Source organism: Triticum urartu, chromosome 2A, assembly GCF_056163025.1.
Source record: "Triticum urartu cultivar PI428250 chromosome 2A, HENAU_Tu73, whole genome shotgun sequence".
NCBI classification, from domain to species: Eukaryota; Viridiplantae; Streptophyta; class Magnoliopsida; order Poales; family Poaceae; genus Triticum; species Triticum urartu.
The window spans coordinates 47,834,209-47,857,806 of NC_141874.1; the positions used below are offsets into that span (position 1 = coordinate 47,834,209).

At 50.2% G+C, this 23,598-nt stretch overlaps 2 protein-coding genes across 2 annotated transcripts; both read right to left on the reverse strand.

The window, feature by feature from the left end:
• Positions 1 to 6,379: 6,379 nt before the first annotated feature.
• On the reverse strand, positions 6,380 to 6,946 carry LOC147983569 (uncharacterized). The gene has a single exon (XM_087540778.1). It carries the CDS (start codon positions 6,944 to 6,946, stop codon positions 6,380 to 6,382), a length of 567 nt encoding a protein of 188 aa, XP_087396904.1.
• Positions 6,947 to 7,895: 949 nt separating this feature from the next.
• On the reverse strand, positions 7,896 to 21,288 carry LOC147983570 (uncharacterized). The gene is made up of 5 exons (XM_087540779.1): positions 20,962 to 21,288; positions 9,506 to 9,690; positions 8,749 to 8,920; positions 8,404 to 8,623; positions 7,896 to 8,008 (listed from the first exon to the last, which is right to left on the reverse strand). Exons 1-5 carry the CDS (start codon positions 21,286 to 21,288, stop codon positions 7,896 to 7,898), a joined length of 1,017 nt encoding a protein of 338 aa, XP_087396905.1.
• Between the last annotated feature and the right edge of the window lie 2,310 nt (positions 21,289 to 23,598).

Sequence of the window (23,598 nt, forward strand, 5' to 3'; positions counted from 1 at the left end):
GTTGCATTTTAGGTTAGTGCATTTTATGTTAGTGGAGAGGAAAAAGTAAAATAAGGAAAAGGAAAATAAGTAGAGAAAGAAGGAGAAGAAGAAGGAGAAGACGAGGAGAGGAAGAAAAGGAAGAGGAGAAGAAGAAAAAATAGAATTTTTTTTTCTATTTTTTCTTCTTCTCGTCTATTCCTTTCTTCTTCTCCTCTTTTTTTTCTTCGATCTTCTCCCCCTCCCGATAGGAAAGTTTTATATAGAAAGTTACAATTTTAGAAAAGTTTTATATATGCAAAAATTACAATTTTAGAAAAAGAAGGATAGGAAAGAAGAAAATAAGAAGAGGAAAGAAAGAAGAAGAGGAGAGGAAAAGAAGAGGTGAAATAAATAAGAAGAAGAAAAAAGAAGAAAAAGAAGAGGAGAAGGAAGAAAGGAATAGTGGAGAAGAATATATCCTTTCTTCCTTCTCCTCTTCTTTTTCTTCTTTTTTCTTCTTCTTATTTATTTTTCCTCTTCGAGGGGTCGAGGGTCGGGAACTAGGGTAGAGGGTCGAGGGTTCCAGTAGGGTCGTCTAGGGTTCGAGGGGTCGAGGATCGCCGAGGGGTGGAGAGAGGTTTCCTAGTGTCAAAGTATTGAAGAAATCCATGCCTTCATCATTAGCCGGAAGTAACCAGGGCATGTTGGTACGAAGTTCTGCAAAGTTGTTCTGGAATGGAGTCCCGGATAGAATAATCCGCCTTTTGGTACAAATTCAGCAAAGGCCTTCCAAATAGCGATATTCGGAAGGCCTTTGCTGAATTCGTACCAAAAGGCGGATTATTCTATCTGGGACTCCGCTCCAGAACAACTTTGAAGAGCTTCGTACCATCATGCACATGTTACTTTTGCCTAATGATGAAGACATGGTTTTGTTGAATCCTTTGACACTAGGCAACCTCCCGACCCCTCGGCGATCCTCTCCAACATGAGAGGAAGAAGAGGGTCGTCTAGGGGTCGAGGGTTCGAGGGTTCTTCTCCTCTATTCTTTCTTCTCCTCTTTTTTTTCTTCTTCTTCCTCTTTTTTTTATCGGGAACGAGGGTCGTCGAGGGACATAGATGTAGTGTCATCGTTGTCGATATATACCCCCTCCCGATAGCTTACTATGATTAGGTAGCTAGTTCTACGTTTGGCACTAATATATCCATCTGTCATGTTTGAATAATAATTGCCATGTTGTAAATATTTGTAGAAACTATGGACACCGCCCTAGACGAAGCAACAAAAGAAGCGTTGTTGAGGGACATAATCGTAGAAGGAAGTGATGCCATCTCGTTGTTTCTCAACGAAACCGATGGTCTGGAAGGAGAGGGTGAATAAACTGGCTACGGTGACCTAATGCCGGTGCAAGAAGAAGAACATGAGGACGGCTCTGGTGACCGAACCGAGTCCGGCCAGGTATATATATTAGTTAAGCCTATGCTGACTAGCTGATTGATGCATTCATTGTTTTGGTATGTACACATATTAATTAAGTCTTTGTTCTTTTTTCTAGCCCTCCGCATCGAGCACAACTTCGGTAAAGAGACGAGGCCCGAAGAAAAAGTTGAGCTCGGATGAAAAGTTTGAGATCATAGCAATCGCGCCCGACGGCCAACCTATTGAACCCCTCCGGACAAAGAGCGCATTTGTTGCTCAGTGCGGGGTTCTGGTTAGGGACAAGATCCCGATAAGCATCCAACAATGGTTTAAGCCGGCTACAGAAGACCCTGAGGTCTCTTATGTCAATGATATGCAGAAAAATGATCTTTGGACTGAGCTGAAGTCAAATTTCACCCTACCGCCTGAGGATAATCCAGAAAACCCAGTTAAAGAGAAATTAATCAAGTCTTTTGCTCTGAAGAGGATGGCAGAACTATTCAGGAGGTGGAAGAAAGACCTGAATAAGTTTGTCGAAAATAATGAGACACCAGAATTCAAGGGCAGATATGAGAAGATCAGAGATCACTGGCCCGCATTTGTGGCCCACAAGACATCGGAAAAGAGTCAGAAGATGTCGGCGACAAACAAGCAAAATGCTGCAAAGAAGAAGCTTCACCATCGCACGGGGTCAGGTGGCTACCTCGTAGCCCGGCCTAAGTGATCCAAGACTGAGAATGATCTGATTCATAAAGGGATCGAACCAGAGACAATTAACTGGCCAGACCGTTGCCGGACTTGGTTCTTCGGGGCTGGCGGAACCCTGGACCCTGTAACAGGGAAGTGCATTTGGACGAACGATCAAATGGACATACCAGTTAGTAAGCTTAAGCAGTATATCGAAGCAGCGCAGGAAGGGACGTTCTTTCCAGACAGAGAGAACGACGAGCTCACAATGGCCCTCGGGAATCCTGAGCACCCTGGACGGACACGAGGCACGCCAGGCTCCATTCCGTGGAAGGTTGGGTTTCTGGACGCAGGTGGTTACAAATCCCATGAGAGGAGGAAAAAAGTGCAGCAGACCCAAATGCAGGCGCTGCAAGCAAGGGTAGACGCGATAGAGGAACGAGAAGCAAATCGCAGCAAACGTACTGCCGAAGCCTCCCCGAAGCTACCCCGCCATCTCAGCGCAGAAGCAGCGTGGCTTCCACCGAGTTGCTTCAGCCGGAGCATGCCTTGACGACTCCTGCCAGCTATCCCATGGATGCTATAACGGAGTCTCAAAATTGCCACCTTATGACGCAATGGATGAATTTGAAGGTCAAGGCGGCTGTTGGCTCTGTTTATCCTATTGAACCCGGCGCAACTTTTCACTGCCGGCCGATTCCAGAAGGATATGCTAGGGTGATGGTGGATGAGATAACAGAGGGATTTGAGGATCTCCAGCTTGACCACCCTACCGGTGAAGGGGAGACTCGGCTGGGGTCTGCTCTGAAGACTCCATGCCTATGGGGGAAGGAGCTCATCAATCTTCCGAACTGGACGCCACCGCCTCCTCCTCCTCCTCCGGCGAGTCAGGGCACTCCGCCTCCACCGCCTCCTCCTCCGGCGAGTGACGATCAGGGCCCTCGGCCGGCTCCTTCTCCGGCGCGTGGCGGCACTCCGCCTCCTTCTCCGCCTGCGCCGACGCGCCCGAGCAGCCAGCCTCCTCCTTCTCCACCTCGTCAGCAAGGGCGGAAGAGACCTGCCGCCGCTCCAGCTGCTCCGACGCGTCGTAGTCCTTCTCCTCCGCCTCTTAAGGAAGTAAAGAAGACAACCGCTACGTCTGCTCGGTCGGCGTCTAGCAGTACAACCAGAGGCGGAAGGACATACAGATTCGGTCCTTCTCTGAAGACTCCAGAGAAGTTACCATATGAGAGGACCCTGGAGGAGAACGCCGAGATCGCGCGAGAAGAAGTGAGGAACTTCTTTGAAGGGGTGAAAGCAAAGAAACATCCACCTCCAGAGGAGAAGGTAGATCGGGTGAAAGTGAAGCGCACTCTGGCTGTCCTGACAAAACCACCAAAGTCTGATCCGCCGAAAGGAAACTATGACCGCATTATTGGAAAGGAATTTGCCGAAGCGGAGCAGTCGGGAAGTACTGTCAGTGATCAAAGGCTGAAAGAACGACGAGCTGGGAAACAAATTGCCCAGCTCGGCGAACAAGCGAAGCAATCGTGCCCCCCGCTCAAGGTGCCTAGCCACAACGTCGCTAATGATCCGAGGATGGTGCCCGGTTATAGCAATCTTGCAGATTACCTGCCCGACGAAGTACATTATGAACCCATGGATGTGCAGATACAAAGATACAAGTACGGGAAGCCTCTCGTCAAAGATGAAAGATCTCTATCAACGATGATGCGAAGATTGCATGATTGGTACTTGAAAATCTGCAGAGACTCTGGGGGGAGGAGTACTTTGTATGTGAAAGTTAAAAAGGAGCATGACCTCGTTGGAATTGATCTGTTGCCTGTTCCATTTGAGGAGTTCTATCAGTTTTTCAACCAATTGGCCCTCGATAAAACAACGGTCGCCTGCTACTATCTGTAAGTAGTACTACTTCTGTCATTAAGTTTCTCTATATAGCTTAGCTCTTTCATTGCATGTATTTATAATCATCCTCACTATATTATGCAGATTGAAGATTGCCGAATTGAAGAAAAGACAAGTCGGTGATATTGGGTTCATTAACACATATCTCATAGATGCAACTGAGGTTAAACTTCATGCCGCAGCTACCGAGGCCAACTTGCTACGATCGTTCGTAATAAATCAAAATAAAGATATAATACTCTTTCCTTACAACTTCAGGTGAGTGTTACTGTCTTGTGCGTATTCGGTTTCCCTTATATATTAGTCAAGGTTATAGTAATGTAATTGATGAGTTATGCATGTGTGTGCAGTTTCCACTATATTCTCCTAGAGATTAAGCTTGAGCAGGGAGTAGTAACCGTCTTAGACTCTAAACGAAAAGATCCCCAGGACTATGCAGACATGACTCAAATACTACAGAAGTAAGTTAAATCGATCATTATCCATCATATCAGCAACTTTGTTCATTTCCTGATATCAAGTAATTGTTTTCTTTGTCCGGCAGGGTTTGGAGAAAATTCACCAAAACAGTTCCGGGACTGCCGAAGGAGCTGGAATTTAGACACCCGAAAGTAAGTACTATAGTAGCATGTTCCGCGCATCTCCTAGTGATTCAAGCGCTAGTTTCATCAATACCATTTAGCATTCTTCCTTATCAGTTTGATTGACCTCTATTTCTTGTAAAGTGGTTGTGGCAGGAACAAGGGAATGATTTCTGTGGATACTACATCTGCGAGTCCATCCGCCACACGACCTGTGAGCGGGGCGGGTACTCTAACGAACAATATGAAGTACGTAAATAACAACATTCACAATTTTATTTTATTACCATCATTTGTGTTGAGTTTCATTCATTCATATATATATGTATTGACCCCCTTCTTCAAATTAGATGTTTCGGAAGCGGGATGAACTCCTAGCACCAGCTCGCATGCGAGCAATTCAAGAGGAATTGGCGGCATTCTTTCTTGACCACGTGATCCCTGAAGACGGAGAATTCTATGTGGACCCTGAGTCCGTATGATTATATTTGTAAGAGATAATTATTGTATATATGTAGCCGGTAGTGTCAGATAGATATACGAGAACTTGTTGTTCGACCAATCTCTCGGAGAAGGAGAGGTGGTCGATATCACTTCTCTCTGTATGCATATATGTTCATGACGATCTTCTGTTTCCTTCGTTTGCTTACTAGCTAGCCAACGTGTCTAGTCCTCTCTATACGTATGTATAGTACGTAGCGTCGACCAAGCACGGACATAAGAGAGGACACTTCTCTCTATTAATTATAGCTAGCTAACACAATATATGAAACACCTAAATTAACCCCCCAAAACCCCCAACCCCCCCTTTCAAAAAAAACAAAAACCCCAGCAACAGAAATGCTGACGCGTGGATGCCTATTGGTCCCGGTTGGTGCCACCAACCGGGACCAAAGGGTCTCCTGACTGGGCTCTGCGCACTGCCCACGTGGAGGGCCTTTAGTCCCGGTTCTAGATTGAACCGGGACTAAAGGGGGGAGGTATTAGTACCGACACTTTAGTCCCGGTTCCGGAACCGGGACTAAAGGCCCTTACGAACCGGGTATATAGGCCCTTTTTCTACCAGTGGGGCCCAGAGATACCTCTCCGACAATCGGAGTGACAAATCCTAATCTCGAAATACGCCAACCCAACATGTACCTTTGGAGACACCTGTAGAGCTCCTTTATAATCACCCAGTTACGTTGTGACGTTTGATAGCACACAAAGTGTTCCTCCGGTAAACGGGAGTTGCATAATCTCATAGTCATAGGAACATGTATAAGTCATGAAGAAAGCAATAGCAACATACTAAACGATCGGGTGCTAAGCTAATGGAATGGGTCATGTCAATCACATCATTCTTCTAATGATGTGATCCCGTTAATCAAATAACAACTCTTTTGTTCATGGTTAGGAAACATAATCATCTTCGATTAACGAGCTAGTCAAGTAGAGGCATACTAGTGACACTTTGTTTGTCTATGTATTCACACATGTATTATGTTTCCGGTTAATACAATTCTAGCATGAATAATAAACATTTATCATGATATAAGGAAATAAATAATAACTTTATTATTGCCTCTAGGGCATATTTCCTTCAATATATAGGAGTAACATACAATAACATATAACGGATAGTCCCATGGAGATGCACTAGCTAGTACATTTAATCTTTTTTTAGACTAGCTGTAGCTAGTACATTTAATCAAAGCAATGTGCCTTTATTTGGGCCCCTTAATACATGAAACAAGAAGATAAACAAGGGAATAAATAAAGATGATGCCGACATGAAACATTAGAGGCTGCAACCCATCTTCGTACTTAACTAGGTATACAAAAATTAAGGGCGTGCGTCACCACTCCTAGATCCATCACCGCTCCCGCCATTTTGAGCGCTGCCTTCGCCGCCACCATTTCCATCAGCTTTAGCATTTAGATAACTTGGTGCTCTAGAAACTTTGTCCGCCTTATCAGAGCCAGAGCTAATGCCGATGCCGACACCATGACCGCTTGATCCATCGCGATCTCCAGCTTGTCGCCCACCGCCACCACCGCCATTCGCGTTAGTGCTAGAATACCCACTGAAATCGTAATGAGACCCTTTGTTATATGCACCGAAGCTCACGCCCGAACCAGATCCTTCACCGTATCCCGGACCACCATATTGGTTGTTGTCGCCTCCTCCACCATCAACGATGCTTGCAGGAACTCCACCACGTCCACTCTCGGCAGACCCAACACCGTTCCCTGACCCCGAGCCGCCGCCAGTCACATACCCACCGCCCCCTCCCTCCTCTCCCATGCTGGTGTCTGCTGCACTAGAGTATCTGGCCACTCTTGCAGCACTGGCTAATTCAATGCTCAAAATAAGAAAGAACCCGAGAGCTGCGAGTTTGGTGCCCGACATTGTGAGATGTCTATGTGTAAATGGGATGAGTTCTAAGAGAAGGATTGCAAAGGTACTTATATAGTGATTAAGGCTATGGAATGGCTCTAATATCTTAGTAATATTATGTAGGTCCGTGGTGTGGAGTTACCAAGGAGAAAGTGGAAGGCTTTAAAAAACTGAAGTGACCGATGGAGCTTGTCTTAAGTAGCGTTTACTTAACTATAGCATATGCAAGTAACGATGCGATCTGCAACCTCGAAGTCCTTTGTCCTTCCTCTTTAGATGTCATCTTAGCTAGAAGACTTCAGGGAGCAGCTCGACCCTATCATGTGCTTCGCCTTTGTTCACTCAACCTATATAAGCTTAGGACGTCATCTGAATATTGATGCAGGGGATGTTGCCAAAGCATCGACCAGTTTACCTGCTGCAAGCAGAAGAGTGGCGGATAAACAAACAGAAGGTCACACGCAGAAATGTACCAGTAAACAGTGGCATGGAGAAAATACTAAGGCGAATGTCAAAATCTTTTTGAATATCTACATAGCAGAAGATCGTAAACAACCCATTCTGCTGATACTTGTTTTATGCAATGAATGAACTGTTTTGCTACCTGTTTTATGTAATGTGACGAACTGTTGTGCTGCCTGTTTTATGCAATGATGAAATCTGCACCATGCCAAGTCAAGTTGACGGGGACTGGACGTGAATTCAGACTCACAAATCACTTCCGCAAAGCCAGGGTTGTGGGTAAAAGAAATACTTTTCTCTTCTCTTAGAACTAGAGCTTCTCCATAGAGAGGATTAGACCTTCGTGGTTGGTGCCCTGCATCGAGTCATACGTGGCGTAATGAGCCCACTTGATTGTTGCTGAGCACAGGTCCAAGGACAACACATTCCACGCTGACTAGGCATCGGCAAACTCCATCTGGACAAACGCTAGCATAGAATAAATCATCATACTTACATCTTACTCAACAACTTGACGGGCTATAACAGGTCCACCAAATGGAGATGCGCCTGCTTCACCACGCAAGTATACAGCAACATTGGGGTGCTTCGCAGGACAACCATGGCAGCGACCTTTATTTACACGAAAACAATGTGAGGTGGAATTGTGATTTAATGGCCAAATAATTATAATCAGACACAAACACTACATAACTATAGATGAATAATTGTCGGTATGTACATTCAACATGGCTATGCATAAATCTGTTGACAGACGTAAAGCTCGAGGATAACGGATCATGTGGCAAAACAAACATGTTAGTATAGCAAACCAGTAAATATAACATGCTATGGATGCGGTGTGTTATGGCTTAATGTGAGTATGTGGACCTACGAGCCATATTGAATTTTCGACATGCTAGAGCTAGAAACATATTTACAGAACTGTCTAACACATAAGTTCAAGTTAGTGCGACTCATGAATTTTATTTGAACAAAAAGTAACTTAGGATAAGAGAATACAATACCGTTGTCAGTAGTTTTAACCCTGCAGAAACAGCTGACCACTAATTTGTCATCTCCTATCATAGATGTGACTTCAGCAAAGAATAGATCATCCATGGAACAGTCAGAATCTTCAGTTCCTTTAGCCCTTGCAGTGAAATTGATATGATTGGTAATTTTCTGGCAATCGAGCAAACGAACTGATGTATACTGCAGAACATCTTTGAGTACATATGTAGTATCCTAAAATTAAGAAAAACGGATCCCGTCAGTAATTAATTAATTGCTATTACATGAATAAGACAATAAGACGCATTGCAACCCCGCAGGACATAGAGTAGAGGTGGGAAGCAGTGATTGAGACAAACCCCTAAATAATCATTATACTTGTCCACCAAAGCTTGAACCAGCTGGCGCTTGTGATCACGTAGTTCCTCAATTGGTTCCGATTTCAAACGCTTCTTCCTTGTGCCATCAGGCCAGTGAAGACATTGGCGTACGACATAATCCACTTGAGAATCATTAGGCTGACGCATAAACCTAATTTAGATCAGAGCATTCACTGTGGTTAGTAGATTTTAGTTTATCAAAAGTGGTTAAAACAAAGTGATGCTAAATGCAGTAATATGTTGATGATATCAGCGAGACGTAGGGCGACTGAACTAACTATTTTGTGCAGAAGGCGTTTAAATACATCAAGCAACTTTCAAATTATCTCAACACAGTTAATGGTATACAAGCCTATAATTTCTCAATATAAGACGTCTTTGCAGTTCGAATTGAACTACAACAAAGTCTTACATTTGGATATAGAGGAAGTACTATTTGACAACAATCTCTTGAATAGAGTTGAAAAAAATGCCTCCTTAACTCTCAAGTGGTCCCAGGACAGGAATCCAGAAAATAATGTAGGCTGGGCTATAGTTCTTTATATAGTTGAAATTTGGTTTTGCGTCTTTTTGCTTCTAAAAACTGGGATTATATATCTTCCATGGCCTACATCATAGAAGTAAGTGACTAGGAAGACCTGTTAAAAGATAGAGTAACTGACTGCAAGTGTACACGGAAATAGAGACGAATGAACAGACGAAAATGAAAATATAGGACGAATTCGAGGGAAGTTACATTCTGGGATCCCGTCGGTCTTGAAGGTCGCCATGGTTCGCAGAGTAAGCCGCCTCTAATGTCTGAAATGGGCCACCAACTACATGAGGATACGTGTGGTACAATCCGGCAAGATCAAGCCTGATGTAAAATGCGATTCCCCAATTATGCAGGTGCAGAGTTTTTTTTTTGACGAAAAGACGGCCCTAGGGCCGTATTTCATTGATTAATCAGTAGAGGCAGAATCACTACCGGAATCGCCCCCTATGCCGACGGCCCCCGTCGGCATAGGGCCGTCGGCAACATATGCGTTGGCACAGACACGGAGGCCGTCGGCATAGAAAAGCCGTCGGCATATATGATACGCCGACGGGGGCCGTACATCTATGCCGACGGCCCCGACCGTCGGCAACGATCACGCCTAACGGTGGCCGCCGTCAAGTCTGCCCAACGACTGGTCGCCACGTGGCACCCCTATGCTGACGGTTGTCAAAAACTATGCCGACGGCTAGACCGTCGGCATAGGTGTGCCACGTGGCGACCAGCCGCTGCTCGTGGACCAGGGCTATGCCGACGGCCAGGCCGTCGGCATAGTCCTTCATACAGAGCTTCCAGTAGCTGACACGTGGGCGCCTATGCTGACGGCCTAGCCGTCGGCACAGTTTTTAAACTAAGCCGACGGCTAGGCCGTCGGCATAGGTGCCACGTGTCAGCTACTGGGAGCTCACGCTAGCCCTATGCCGACGGCCTAGCCGTCGGCATAGTTTGCTTTTGCTTTTTTTTCTTTTTTCTGTTTGTTTTCAGATCAATTCAATTAAAATAGAAGCACATATCAGCAGATATATATGATGGGATAGACATATAAAACACAACGGGATATCATCCGGCACCATCACAACAATATATGCATAAGCATCATCACACGCAAGTCTCTAAATGAACATCATCACAACCAACATAAGCATAAGCATATAGAGAAGCACACAAGTCATCTAAATGATCATCACCACACACAAGTCATCTCAAGCATCATCACCACACAAGGATCATCGAGCACCGCGGAGGTCGTCACCGCCAAGACGGCCAAAGCCCAGGTCGTCACTGCTAGCGGCAGCGCTACCGCCAAGACCGCCTCCGCCTCCACCTCCGCCTCCGTGGATCGGAGTGGTCGGGCTCCGTGTCTCCGGAGTGCTGCGAAGACCACCGCCAATGGTAGATCCACCTGTTCCCTGGATGTTGAAAAGACATATGCACGGGATATATCACTGTGTTGAAAGGCATGACATGCTTTGGGTGAATAGATTGGGGATGAACTAACCGGCGAGGGGCCAGCGTTCTGTGCCACAAACTCCTCAAAGCTCATCAGCATTGGTTGTGCTGGAGGGCATTGTGCTGGAGGGAACTGAGGACACCTGCCGGCCGCCATATCCTGAAAAGCCTGCTGCATCTGGCTATCCCTCTGCACTTGGTGTTCATAAAGCCTCTGATGCCACGCCATGGTCTCCTGGCGTGTGTACTCCAGGTAGGCCTACGGTATGACATGATGGAACTCATAAAACTACTAAATTCGGAAAATGAAGTGAGCAATGAAGATAAGAGGGAAAATACTTACAGATTGTTGCTCCTGAAAGAGGGACTGTGTACTAGTCACTGGCTGGCTCGTGCGCTGGCTCAGGCTCGGGTCGATCCGACGAAGCTGTGTGTAGGAGATACTAGGAGTGATCACAGCATCGAGAACCGCCTCCCGACCGTGCTCCTTGGGCCCCATCCTCACCACCGCCATGTCGTCCAGAGGCACCGCAATGGGGTCAGGTGTGTCAGGATGTAACTTCAGATACGCTTCGGAGTAGGCCTTCTTCCTCCGTGCGGTCTTCTTGCCGTAGTACTTGGGCTCGCCAGGCTTGGGGTCCTTCCGCGTATGGGCGATCTCCCACGCCTGCATGTGTGAGAGCGGCCGCTTCAGTTTCTCCTCCTGCACCACCAAACAGAGGTTAGTCATACATAAGAAAGTGATGGTAAATAGAAGAAGAAGAATGTTTAATGGGGTTAGTCATACATTTAACTGCCTTGTGGAGATAGTGGTTTCGGTTTCCCTGAGCATGTACTCCCTCCGTCCCTCGGTTAGCCTTATTTTTGGTTCTCATAGCCGCCCAGGCTCCAGCCTCATCACACCAAAGATCCACCAATGCCGCCCAGGACTCGTCTTTTCCATAACACCAATTTGGACACACCTACATAATAAAAGCATAATGGCATGTAGGTGTGTCCAAATTGGTGTTATGGAAGCATAAAGCATAAAGCATAATGTACCACAAGGTAATGAAAGCATAATGAAAGCATAATATATGAAAGCATAATGAAAAATCTTTTATACTTACCGCCAAGAACTCGGGCCTCTCCAAGGTAATGCCCATCCTCCGCGCTTCTTCCTTGGTCATCTTCACACCAAGGACGTCGTGGTAGTATGTGGAGATGGCCACATAGCGCACCTCGTACTGCATCTGGCGGGCCTTCTTCTTGCATTGGCGCAGCACGATCTGGTCCGCTCTAGCCCTGTGCTCCGGAAGAACTCGATAGAATTTCTACAATCATGCATGAAACAAGAGTGGAAGAAGCCATGAGTTAAATCATTCATGAAACTAGAATGGACTTGTGCTTCTGAAGAGAACTCACCCAAAAGGTAGTGATCACGGCCTTGGCATGGGTCTCATGGTCCGCGTGGCGGGCCGCTTCCCAGTGGTCCCAGCTCGTGGCCAAAACCCGACGGTCCGGCTGCCTGACTGGATCAGGACAGTACAACCCCGGCCAATATAACTTCAGCAAGACGGTGATGAGGCCGTTGGGAATACGGACCCCTTTAGAATATATCCAGTTGCTACAAAAGAATGAACTATTAGCATGTGACAAGCAAAATAAATAACAACCGGAATAAGCATGTGACAAGCAAAATAATGAACCACTTACTCTTTTCCCGTGGGCTCAATGAGCCACTTCTGCTCCTCAGTAGCAGGAACCTGCTTTGGTAGCTTTGCGTTGCCACGCAGCCACCCCTTCTTGTCAACCCCCTTCCCGTCACTACCATCATCCCCGCCACCACCCTCCTCCTCGCCTGCCTCCCCCTCCCCAACCTCCTCCTCCTCCTCGCCTGCCTCCTCCTCCACATCCTCCTCCTCCTCCACCACCACCTCCTCCTCCTCCTCCTCCCTAGAGTGTACCTCACTAGAGGAGGGCCTCGAAGACAACACCCCTAAGTCGGTGAGGGTGCGCTCTTTCTGGTCACGACCCCCTGTAGTGGCTCTCCCCCCAGCACCTCGTCCTCTAGAGGCTCTCCCCCCGCCCCCTCCTCCTCTAGGGGCACCTCTCCCTCGACCTCCCTGTGAGGAGTCATCGTCAAGTAGCTGAGGGGGAGGATTACGTGCTCGACCACTCCGACTAGGCAGGCCGACGACCTTCCGTAGGAAACCCACGCCGTCGGCCTTCCCTTGCCCATGTTCCACGAACCGGCATTGAAAAGAGAAAAAGCAATTAGTAAATTAATGAAATGAAGGAAAAGGCATGATAATAAACACATTAATAAAAATGCATAAAAAGGCATATTCCTAAACTATAGAAAAAATACTTGAAACGTACATATGCTAGAACCCATATGAATCATCACTGTTGTAACCTCTTTCTCGGTCCGTCTCATCATCACTATCAATCATATCATCTTCGTTGTCCGACGGAGGTGGAGGCTCTTCCTCGTTGTCAGCGTCTTTGTTTAACTTTTCTAGCATAAGTATGTCATTTTCATTGACAATGGTCTCACCATCATTCCGTGCATCGTCGACGTTTGGGTCCACATCATCATCACCCAATGGTCTAGCGTCATCGTTTCTAACCACACCATCATCATCATCATCAGGTTGCTCTTGATAGAACACTCCCTCGTATGTCATGGGGTTAATGTTGTAGTAATCGTCTTCATTCGGGTCTGGTAGCTTACCATGTGGCGACACCTTGAACACAACTTCCCAACCCTTTAGATACACTTTCTGGCATGGGTAAGGCAGATAATATACTTGTGTAGCTTGGGTAGCCGCAATGAAGAGATCGGCTCCGGCATAGACGGTTGATGGTTTAACTTCGACCAAACCAATGGAAGGCGTATGTTTTACCCCCTCCCGCGGATCGAACCATTGACACTTGAACACAGGCAGACTTAGGGTCTCACGCCCCTGGCGGAATTTAACCTCGTATATATTTTGTACCCTTCCGTAGTAGTCTACTGAATTTTGACCGGGGGTGTACACTCCAGTATTTATAGTTTTGGGATCGGGGCGGCTGTTTTGGTGCTCCTCTGTATGGAAGCGATACCCATTCACATCATACTTTTTACATGTCATGACGGCAGGGTCAAAACCCATGGAAACCCATCTCAATTCATCATCCATAGATATGTTCGGATCTTTTCCCTACAAGTATAATGGAAATTGTTGCGTGCATTAGTTCGGTTAACTAATAAATGTTGAAGTAGGTATTTAATAGGGGAGTGTGGAAAATTACTTTCTCCATGAACCAAGCAACAAAATTTTTACGTCCAGGGTTTCCATGACGGAGAAGAGTAAGTGCCTCCGCCTCAGTAGGAGGATTCACTCCCGTCCATTCCTCTTGAACGAAATCACTAAAAAAAGATAAGCGGTGTTAGACCGGGACTAAGTGAACATGAAACATGATGATGTGGAAGACATAAAGGAATGGTGTAGTGGTATTACCTCATCCACACTTTCTCAACTTCCTTGATGTTGTGCAAGATATAGAACATGAGGTCCTCCCACTCTTGTCGTGGCATGTTATAAGATTTCGAGGCCCCAGCCCTCCCACCTTGCGCGTTGAATAGATCGAGCCTGGGTTGATACTTGGGCTCTTCTATATTGTATCGAGGCACCTTGTTATGCAGATGGGGAACGTGGTCTGGATAGTATGATGTCCTGAGGTCTGACACCTCCTCTAGGATAACTGCCTCAGCTATGGAAGCTTCAATCTTAGCTTTGTTTCCACATTTCCGTCGGAGATGCTTGTTCTGCCTCTCAGGGTCGTACTGCCAGCGATTTTGCACAGGGCCCCCCAACAATACCTCGTTCGCGAGGTGCAGAATGAGATGTGTCATCGGAGTAAACAAGCCTGGCGGAAAGATCTTCTCTAGCTTGACTATCAACTCCGGTGCCTTCGTATGCAATTTTTCAATCACCTCTTTACTTAATTCTTTAGCACAGAGCGTGCGGAAGAAATGGCTAAGCTCGGCAAGCACTCGCCAGACATGCTCGGGGACATAGCCTCGAACCATCACCGGCATTATCCGCTCAATCCATACATGGTAGTCATGACTCTTCAGGCCGGTCACTTTGCCCATTGAAAGATTGACTCCCTTACTTATATTCGATGCATAACCATCGGTGAACTTCAAAATTTGTTTCAGCCAGATAAGTACTTCTTTTTTTCTGGCGGTTTAAGGACAAAGTCAGCATCTGGCTTGAACCAGTTTTTTTGACCGCCTGTGGGAGGCTTCATGTCCAGGCGTGGTCTATCACAAATTCTCTGTTGATCGGCTCTAGCTTTTACGTTATCCTTCGTCTTATCAGGAATGTTCAGGATCGTGTAGAAAAGGGACTCTGCCACATTCTTTTCGGTGTGCATCACATCGATATTGTAAGGAAGTTTGAGGTCCTTGAAATAGGGAAGCTGCGAGAAGGGGGTAATGTGCGTCCAGTTGTGCATCTCACCATATCCCTCGAAGCCTTTGGCTTTGGCTTTGGCTTTGCCTTTGACTTTAGGCTTGAGAGCTTTTAGCTGAGCAAGAACATCTGCCCCCCGAAAATGTTGGAATCTCGGTTACTTCATGAACAACCCGGCCTTTCGTGAAGTTCTTCTTGTCTTCCCTGTCTGGATGGTCTGGAGGGAGGAACTGTCGATGCAGGTCAAAGGCTACATACTTGCCACCCTTACTCAGCCAAATCATTCGCAAAGCCTGCATGCACACTGGGCATGGCATCTTACCACTTGTACACCATCCGCAGAATAAAGCATAGCCGGGAAAGTCATGCATGCAATAGTGCAACCAAACTTTCATCAAGAAATTTCTCTGCAGATCCCGGTCGTATGTCAACCTCGGAAAGTACAAAGAATGGTGCAAAGCATCCACAAGCGGCTGCATAAACACACCCAATTGCTTCCCCGGGTAGTCAAGCCCCGGAATGATGAGCGACAGAACATGGTCTTCCGTTGCATTAGGGCACCGGGAGGAAGATTGAGCGGAATTACAAACATAGGCCAGCAACTGTATGGATTGGACAACATACCATATGGATTCAACCCATCACCTGATACGGCTATTCTGACATTCCCAGCCTCGGCTGCTTCCTCGGGGTATTCTTCATCGAATGACTTCCATGCTTCCCCTCCCGATGGATGTACGATTTTTTTTGGATTGTACCTTACACCTTCCTTGTGCCACTTCATCATTTTGGCAGACTCCTTCGTGATGAAAAGGCGCTGCAGTCTTTTTATAAAATCAAGATACCGAAGAACCTTAAAGGGGATGGTTAGCTGCTTTTTCTCACCATCTGCATAGAGGGAATTTTTCGGATACTTCTCCATCACCAAAAATTATGAAAAAAATACCATCCTTCCTATAGCACATGTGCCCACGTCGTGCAAAAAAACTCATGATTTTATCGCGCTCCGAGTATTTAGTAATATTGACTCCGCATCGTTACCGCAGAACGTCTACTACCGTGTCATCGCCGTCCGTGAGGGGGGGCCACGCACCGGAGACGCGTCCCGCCTCTTCGGACATGCCACCACACCACCCCGCATGTATGAGGGCCCGATGCGATGCTCCGGTGGCATTGCTACCCCCCCCCCTAGTGCCCCTGTCCCGCCTAACCCTGTAGCGTTTGACCACGGGATCTAGCCCTTTGACTTTGCACGGACGGGCTTTGACCAGTGGACCTCCCCACCCGGTTGTGTTAGGTCAGCCCATAGGAACACTTTGGAGCAACATCCGGGCCAGACCCACAGCAAGATCCCCTCCGTGTAGACCCCACGCGTCCGTTTCCCCCCTCCAGGTGCCGGCGGCGGCGCCGTCCGTGAGGGGGGCACACCGCGGACATGCGTGCCGGGCGTTTGCAACCGCCACAACACTTCCAGACTTGTGAGAGGCCGCCTACGCAAGATTTGGCGGCATGCTAGCCCCCGGAGGCCGCCGGCCACAGCCGTAGACGCGCGAAGGGCAATCCACGTAGAGGGAATTTTTCGGATACTTCTCCATCACCAAAAATTATGAAAAAATACCATCCTTCCTATAGCACATGTGCCCACGTCGTGCAAAAAAACTCATGATTTTATCGCGCTCCGAGTATTTAGTAATATTGACGCTGCATCATTACCACAGAACGTCTATTACCGTGTCATCGCCGTCCGTGAGGGGGGCCACGCACCAGAGACGCGTCCCGCCTCTTCGGACATGCCACCACACCACCCCGCATGTATGAGGGCCCGGTGCGACGCTCCGGTGGCATTGCTCCCCCAGTGCCCCCGTCCCGCCTAACCCTGTAGCATTTGACCACGGGATCTAGCCCTTTGACTTTGCACGGACGGGCTTTGACCAGTGGACCTCCCCACCCGGTTGTGTTAGGTCAGCCCATAGGAACACTTTGGAGCAACATCCGGGCCAGACCCACAGCAAGATCCCCTCCGTGTAGACCCCACGCGTCCGTTTCCCCCCTCGAGGTGCCGGCGGCGGCGCCGTCCGTGAGGGGGGGCACACCCCGGACACGCGTGCCGGGCGTTTGCAACCGCCACAACACTTCCAGACTTGTGAGAGGCCGCCTACGCAAGATTTGGCGGCATGCTAGCCCCCGGAGGCCGCCGGCCACAGCCGTAGACGCGCGAAGGGCAATCCGCGTAGAGGGAATTTTTCGGATACTTCTCCATCACCAAAAATTATGGAAAAATACCATCCTTCCTATAGCACATGTGCCCAGGTCGTGCAAAAAAATTCATGATTTTATCGCGCTCCGAGTATTTAGTAATATTGACGCCGCATCGTTACCGCAGAACGTCTACTACCGTGTCATCGCCGTCCGTGAGGGGGGGCCACGCACCGGAGACGCGTCCCGCCTCTTCGGACATGCCACCACACCACCCCGCATGTATGAGGGCCCGGTGCGACGCTCCGGTGGCATTGCTACCCCCAGTGCCCCCGTCCCGCCTAACCCTGTAGCGTTTGACCACGGGATCTAGCCCTTTGACTTTGCACGGACGGGCTCTGACAAGTGGACCTCCCCACCCGGTTGTGTTAGGTCAGCCCATAGGAACACTTTGGAGCAACATCCGGGCCAGACCCACAGCAAGATCCCCTCCGTGTAGACCCCACGCGTCCATTTCCCCCCTCGAGGTGCCGGCGGCGGCGCCGTCCGTGAGGGGGGGCACACCCCGGACACGCGTGCCGGGCGTTTGCAACCGCCACAACACTTCCAGACTTGTGAGAGGCTGCCTACGCAAGATTTGGCGGCATGCTAGCCCCCGGAGGCCGCCGGCCACAGCCGTAGACGCGCGAAGGGCAATCCGCGTAGAGGGAATTTTTCGGATACTTCTCCATCACCAAAAATTATGCAAAAATACCATCCTTCCTATAGCACATGTGCCCACGTCGTGCAAAAAGACTCATGATTTTATCGCGCTCCGAGTATTTAGTAATATTGACGCCGCATCGTTACCGCAGAACGTCTACTACCGTGTCATCGTCGTCCGTGAGGGGGGGCCACGCACCGGAGACGCGTCCCGCCTCTTCGGACATGCCACCACACCACCCCGGATGTATGAGGGCCCGGTGCGACGCTCCGGTGGCATTGCTACACCCCCCCAGTGCCCCCGTCCCGCCTAACCCTGTAGCGTTTGACCACGGGATCTAGCCCTTTGACTTTGCACGGACGGGCTCTGACAAGTGGACCTCCCCACCCGGTTGTGTTAGGTCAGCCCATAGGAACACTTTGGAGCAACATCCGGGCCAGATGTTGCCGTGGGCCTATGGGCTGACCTTACACAACCGGGTGGATACGTCTACTGCTCAAAGCCCGTCCGTGCAAAGTCAAAGGGGTAGATCCCGTGGTCAAATGCTACAGGGTTAGGCGGGACGGGGGCCCTAGGGGGGTAGCAATGCCACCGGAGTGTCGCACCGGGACCTCATACAAGCCGCGTGCCGGGTACCTACGCCTGCCACCATGCTTATATAACCTTAGGAGGGCCACCGTAACACCTGGCGGCATTGCTACCCCCCAGGTACCCCGTCCCGTCTAACCCTGACATAGACGACCGCCGGGTCTATCCCTTTGACTTTCGCTGGACGTAGTTTGACCGGTGGACCTTTTCACCTTGTTGTAATAGCCCAGCCATAGCTACACCCCCAACACAGTCCCGGCACAACCCACCCCAAGATTCCCCCTGCGTCGGCCCGACGTGGTCGTTTCCCCCCTCCGGGGCACGGCGGCATCGATGCCCGTGAGGGGGGAGGGGGCACACCCCGGAGCCGCGTGCCTGCGCCTGCCACCACGTTTCCACAACCATAGGAGGGCCCACCGCAACACCTGGCGGCATTGCTACCCCCCACAGGTACCCGGCCCGTCCCGTCTAACCTCTCCGTGACACGACGGAAGAAGGCCCGTGTGGGGGGCAATCGATATATGTTTTCTGTACATTTAAGTTAATGAAATTAGTATTGAAAAAAATTTAAAAAAAATAAGAGAAAATACAAAAAATATAAAAATATTATTAGAAATCTAAACGCCTACGGCAAAAACCATGGGCCAGGCCTATGCCGACGGCCTAGCTATCGGCATAGAAATGCCACCCCACGGGACCGGCGAACGACGCGGACCGATGACGTGGCGGCGCGGCGGATCGATGACGTCGGCGTAGCTATGTCGACGGCCACCGTTAGCCCATCGGCGTAGCCTGACACCGTCAAACTGTCGTCGCCGCCCGGGTAGACGGGCCCACGCGATATGCCGACGGCCTGCTCTATGCCGACGGCCCCCGTCGGTATATTCGGAGAAACGCCGACGGCTTATCTATGCCGACGGCCCCCGTCGGCATAGATGGTTATACGCCGACGGCCTTTCTACGCCGACGGCTTTTATTGGGCCGTCAGGGTATGCCCATATATGCCGGTGGGGGCCGTCGGCATAGATATGGCCGTCGGCAAAACAAGTTTTTCTGGTAGTGAATACAAAGTCTGATAGACAAAAAGAAGGTGAAGTTGGCATCCAGCAACAAACAAGGGGAAAATCAAGGTGGTTCAAATATTCTGTCGAGCAAGCTAAGCCCAGCCGCTGACCAACATCTTGCCTCATCCATGATTCGTCCCATGAGTTGTTGAGCGGAGCATATGTCAGCATTGAACACACGGTTGTTTCGTTCCTTCCATATCATCCAGGAGACCAAGCAGATGACCGACTTCCATTATTTCTTCTTATTAGCTGGGAGCAACTGCAGTTGCATCATCCAATTGTTTTTGAGATGAAGGCATTGCTGATGGGAGTTTACCATTGGCGCTAGGTTGAGAAAAGGGCCCCCAAGGTTGCTGATGACCATCATCCAGAGCTGCTTGGAGAAACTGCAATCTGCGAGCAAATGGGTGGCCGTCCCCGGTGCAGCGCAGCAGAGCGAGCAAACAGGGTTGTGTGGGATGCCCTTGATAGCCAGGTTGTTAGCCGTGAGGCAGCGCCCGCGGGCAGCAAGCCAAAGGAACGTCTTGGCTCGTGGCGCCGCTCTGGTGGACCATATGAGTGCTTTATCGTCTGACCGCACAGCTCCTTCGAATTGGCATAGGTACGCCGACTTGGCTGTGTAGTTGCCATCCGCGGTCCAGCACCAAGTCATCGTGTCCTCCACTGCGTCATTGAAACTGATACCCGCCGCTATCTCTGATAGGCAACAGAGTTGTCTGAGCACCAGCGCAGATGGATTGGGCTTAACTAGGCGCATCCATCAATTGCCTGTTATGGCTTCTCGCAAAGAGAGATGTCGCTTGGTGCAGTGCCGCAACAACACAAATGACGCCACAAAGTCGTCCCCGCACCTGGAGTGGAACAAGTAGCTCGATGAGCAATTTATCTTAGTCAAGGAATTATACATATTATCAAGGCAAACAGGATATATGCACACAATGGAAAAAAACACAGTCACTTTTTTCCTGCTTTCTACACACAATTTTTTTTTAAAGATGAGAATTCAGACACCGGCAAGTAGTGGCGGCATGAATCCGATTGAAATGCATATGATCTTCAGTTTGTCTTCAGTTGACTGATATATGATAATAAAAGAAAACAACCCAATTTGGACGGGACAAAGTAGATAATTGATGGCTTGGGATCTGGCACATACGGATACGGTGGCTGATAGCAGAAAGGCAAGGGGCGGCCCAGGGTGGAGCAGACTCTGTTGATGATCCCCTGCATGCTAGGGCACGACCGGAAGACGCAGCAGGGGAGGTGGGTTCTGGTGAAGTAACCCCCATCAACATCTACCTCGACAAGGACGAGCGGGCCCTCGCCGAAGGAGGTGACGACGTCGGGCATGGTCTCCCGGCGCTCGCAAGGACCGTCCGGCCAGCTCCGCAAGGTCCTCCCGAACCCATCGACGGACAGCAGGACGTCCGGGCCGCGCCCCATGGGAATCCGGAAGTGTATCGGCGTGTCGAGCGGGATGGGGATGGGATCCACCGGGTCGAGTGAAGGGACGGAGGTGGGGGGTCGATTTTCCATGCCCGGCCGATCTCCGGCGCGATGGAGGGGAAAGGAGGGGGAGGGCGAGCGGGGCGAAGGGTGTAGACGAGAGAAAGCAGGAAGCGATGCACCTTGGGTGTCGCTGTGTGTATTACAGTATTACTCGAGGCTATATAGCCTGTGTTACAATAGAGCGCATGAGCGCGAGAGGTTACAGAGGCGCGACATGCACATGCGAGGGAGGATCGTGGGATTAGTGCATGGGGCACGTACAAGCATGCATGGGAGATGAGGAGTTACAGTCAACACCCCGCCGCAGGCTGAGCATCGGGAGGCCGAATGCACAGGCTGGACCTGAACTCCTCGAAGGCCGGCGTCGGGAGGCCCTTCATCATGACGTCGGCAAACTGCTGAGCCGTGGGCACGTGAAGGACGCAAAGCTGCCCCAAGGCCACCTTCTCTCGGACGAAGAGGATGTCCAGCTCTATGTGTTTTGTGCGCCGATGGTGGACTGGGTTGGCCGCCATGTACACGGAGGAGATGTTGTCGCAGTAGGTGACCGTGGCGGCAGGTAGTGGAACACGCAGCTCCCCGAGAAGTTGACAAAGCCAGCAACACTCAGCTACCACATTGGCGACGGCGCGGTACTCGGCCTCGGCACTCGAGCGCGAGACGGTGGGCTGGCGTTTGGAGGACCAGGACACCAGCGCATCACCGAGGTAGACGACGAAGCCTGACGTAGAGTGCCGCGTGTCCGGGCAGCCGGCCCAGTCGGCGTCAGAGTAGGCGACCAGGGTGAGCTCGGGGGAGCGACAGAGATGCAGCCCGTGCGTAGTCGTGCCACGCAGGTAGCGTAGAATGCGCTTGACCAGCGCGAGGTGATGCGTCCGAGGATCGTGCATGTAGAGACACGCCTGTTACACGGCGTACGCCATGTCCGGGCGGGTCAGGGTGATGTACTGAAGGGCACCCACTAGGCTCCGGTACTCGGAGGCGTCCTGGACAGGTGCACCGTTGGCAGCGGAGAGCTTCGAGCGGGTGTCGAAGGGTGTTGAGGCCGGCTTGCAAGTCATCATGTTAGCGCGATCCAGCAGCTCATCCGCGTATTTGCGCTGGGACAGGAAGAACCCGTCGGCCGTGCGCATCACGCTGATCCCGAGGAAGTAGTGAAGGGCACCCAGGTCCTTCATGGAGAACTCGGCGGACATGCGTTGTTGGAGTTGACGGAGGAGCGCCGGCGTGGACGCCGTGAGAACGATGTCGTTGACGTAGAGTAGAAGAAAGGCGGAGCCGGTGTCGCTATGTAGCACGAACAATGACGGGTCTGCCCGGGACACCGTGAAGCCGAGGATGCCGAGGAAGGCCGCGAACCGCGCAAACCAGGCGCGAGGGGCCTGTTTCAGGCCGTACAGTGACTTGTCAAGCAGGCAGACGTGGTTGGGAAAGTTCTTGTCGATGAAGCCGGCCGGCTGCTGGCAGTAGACGCGCTCCGCGAGATGCCCATGAAGAAAGGCATTGTTCACGTCCATCTGGTGAACAGGCCAGCCTCGGCTGGCAGCCACGGTGAGCACGGTGCGAATGATGGCGGCCTTGACGACCGGTGAGAACGTCTCGTCGAAGTCGACGCCGGGGCGTTGCGAGAACCCCCGGACCACCCATCGTGCTTTATAGCGCTCGAGGCTGCCGTCCTCCTTCAACTTGTGCCGGAATAGCCACTTACCAGTGACTATGTTGGCGCCCGGCGGTCAGGGCACAAGCGTCCAGGTCCTGTTCACCATCAGCGCCGAGAATTCATCCTGCATAGCTGTTAGCCAATTGACATCACGTAGCGTGGCGTGCACGGATTTGGGGATGGGTGAGATGGTAGGAGTGGTCGAGACAGAGTTGTTTTCAGCGTATTTGGGGTTGGGAAAGAATTTGCCGGCGCGAGCGCGTGTGATCATGGTGTGGGTAGGAGCAAGGGGACGGGCCGAGGGCTCGGACGGGTCGGGGGTCGGGGAGGGGCTCGTGGTGGCAGATGCGCCTGGGCAAGTATGGTCTATTGACGCTGGGTTTGTCATGATAGTGTTTGTGGACGTGCAGAGAGGTGTCGGAGGGCTAGGCTCGGCAGATACTACAGGTGTGTGTGGCGTCGCCGTGGTGTGGGCGGCGTGTGGTGGCCGAGCGGAGCGCGGTCGCCGCGGGATGACGGGGAGCTGGGGTGGTTCCTCGTCGGCTATGGTGGGAGGGGGGCTAAGGATGGTACTGAACGGGAATTGCGTCTCGTCAAAGACCACATGGCGAGATATAAGGACGTGATTCGTAGCGCGATCAAGGCACCTGTAACCCTTGTGGGCGACAGAGTAACCG

Bases quoted from the DNA above. Each gene is read 5' to 3' on its own strand.
- LOC147983569 (XM_087540778.1), bottom strand. From the start codon at position 6,946: ATGTCGGGCACCAAACTCGCAGCTCTCGGGTTCTTTCTTATTTTGAGC.
- LOC147983570 (XM_087540779.1), bottom strand. From the start codon at position 21,288: ATGGAAAATCGACCCCCCACCTCCGTCCCTTCACTCGACCCGGTGGAT. The intron at 9,691-20,961 runs GTCTGCTCCACC...ATACGGCCCTAG, and splicing joins TGCAGGGGATCATCAACAGA to GGCCGTCTTTTCGTCAAAAA. The intron at 8,921-9,505 runs GTAACTTCCCTC...GATCTAAATTAG, and splicing joins GACCGACGGGATCCCAGAAT to GTTTATGCGTCAGCCTAATG.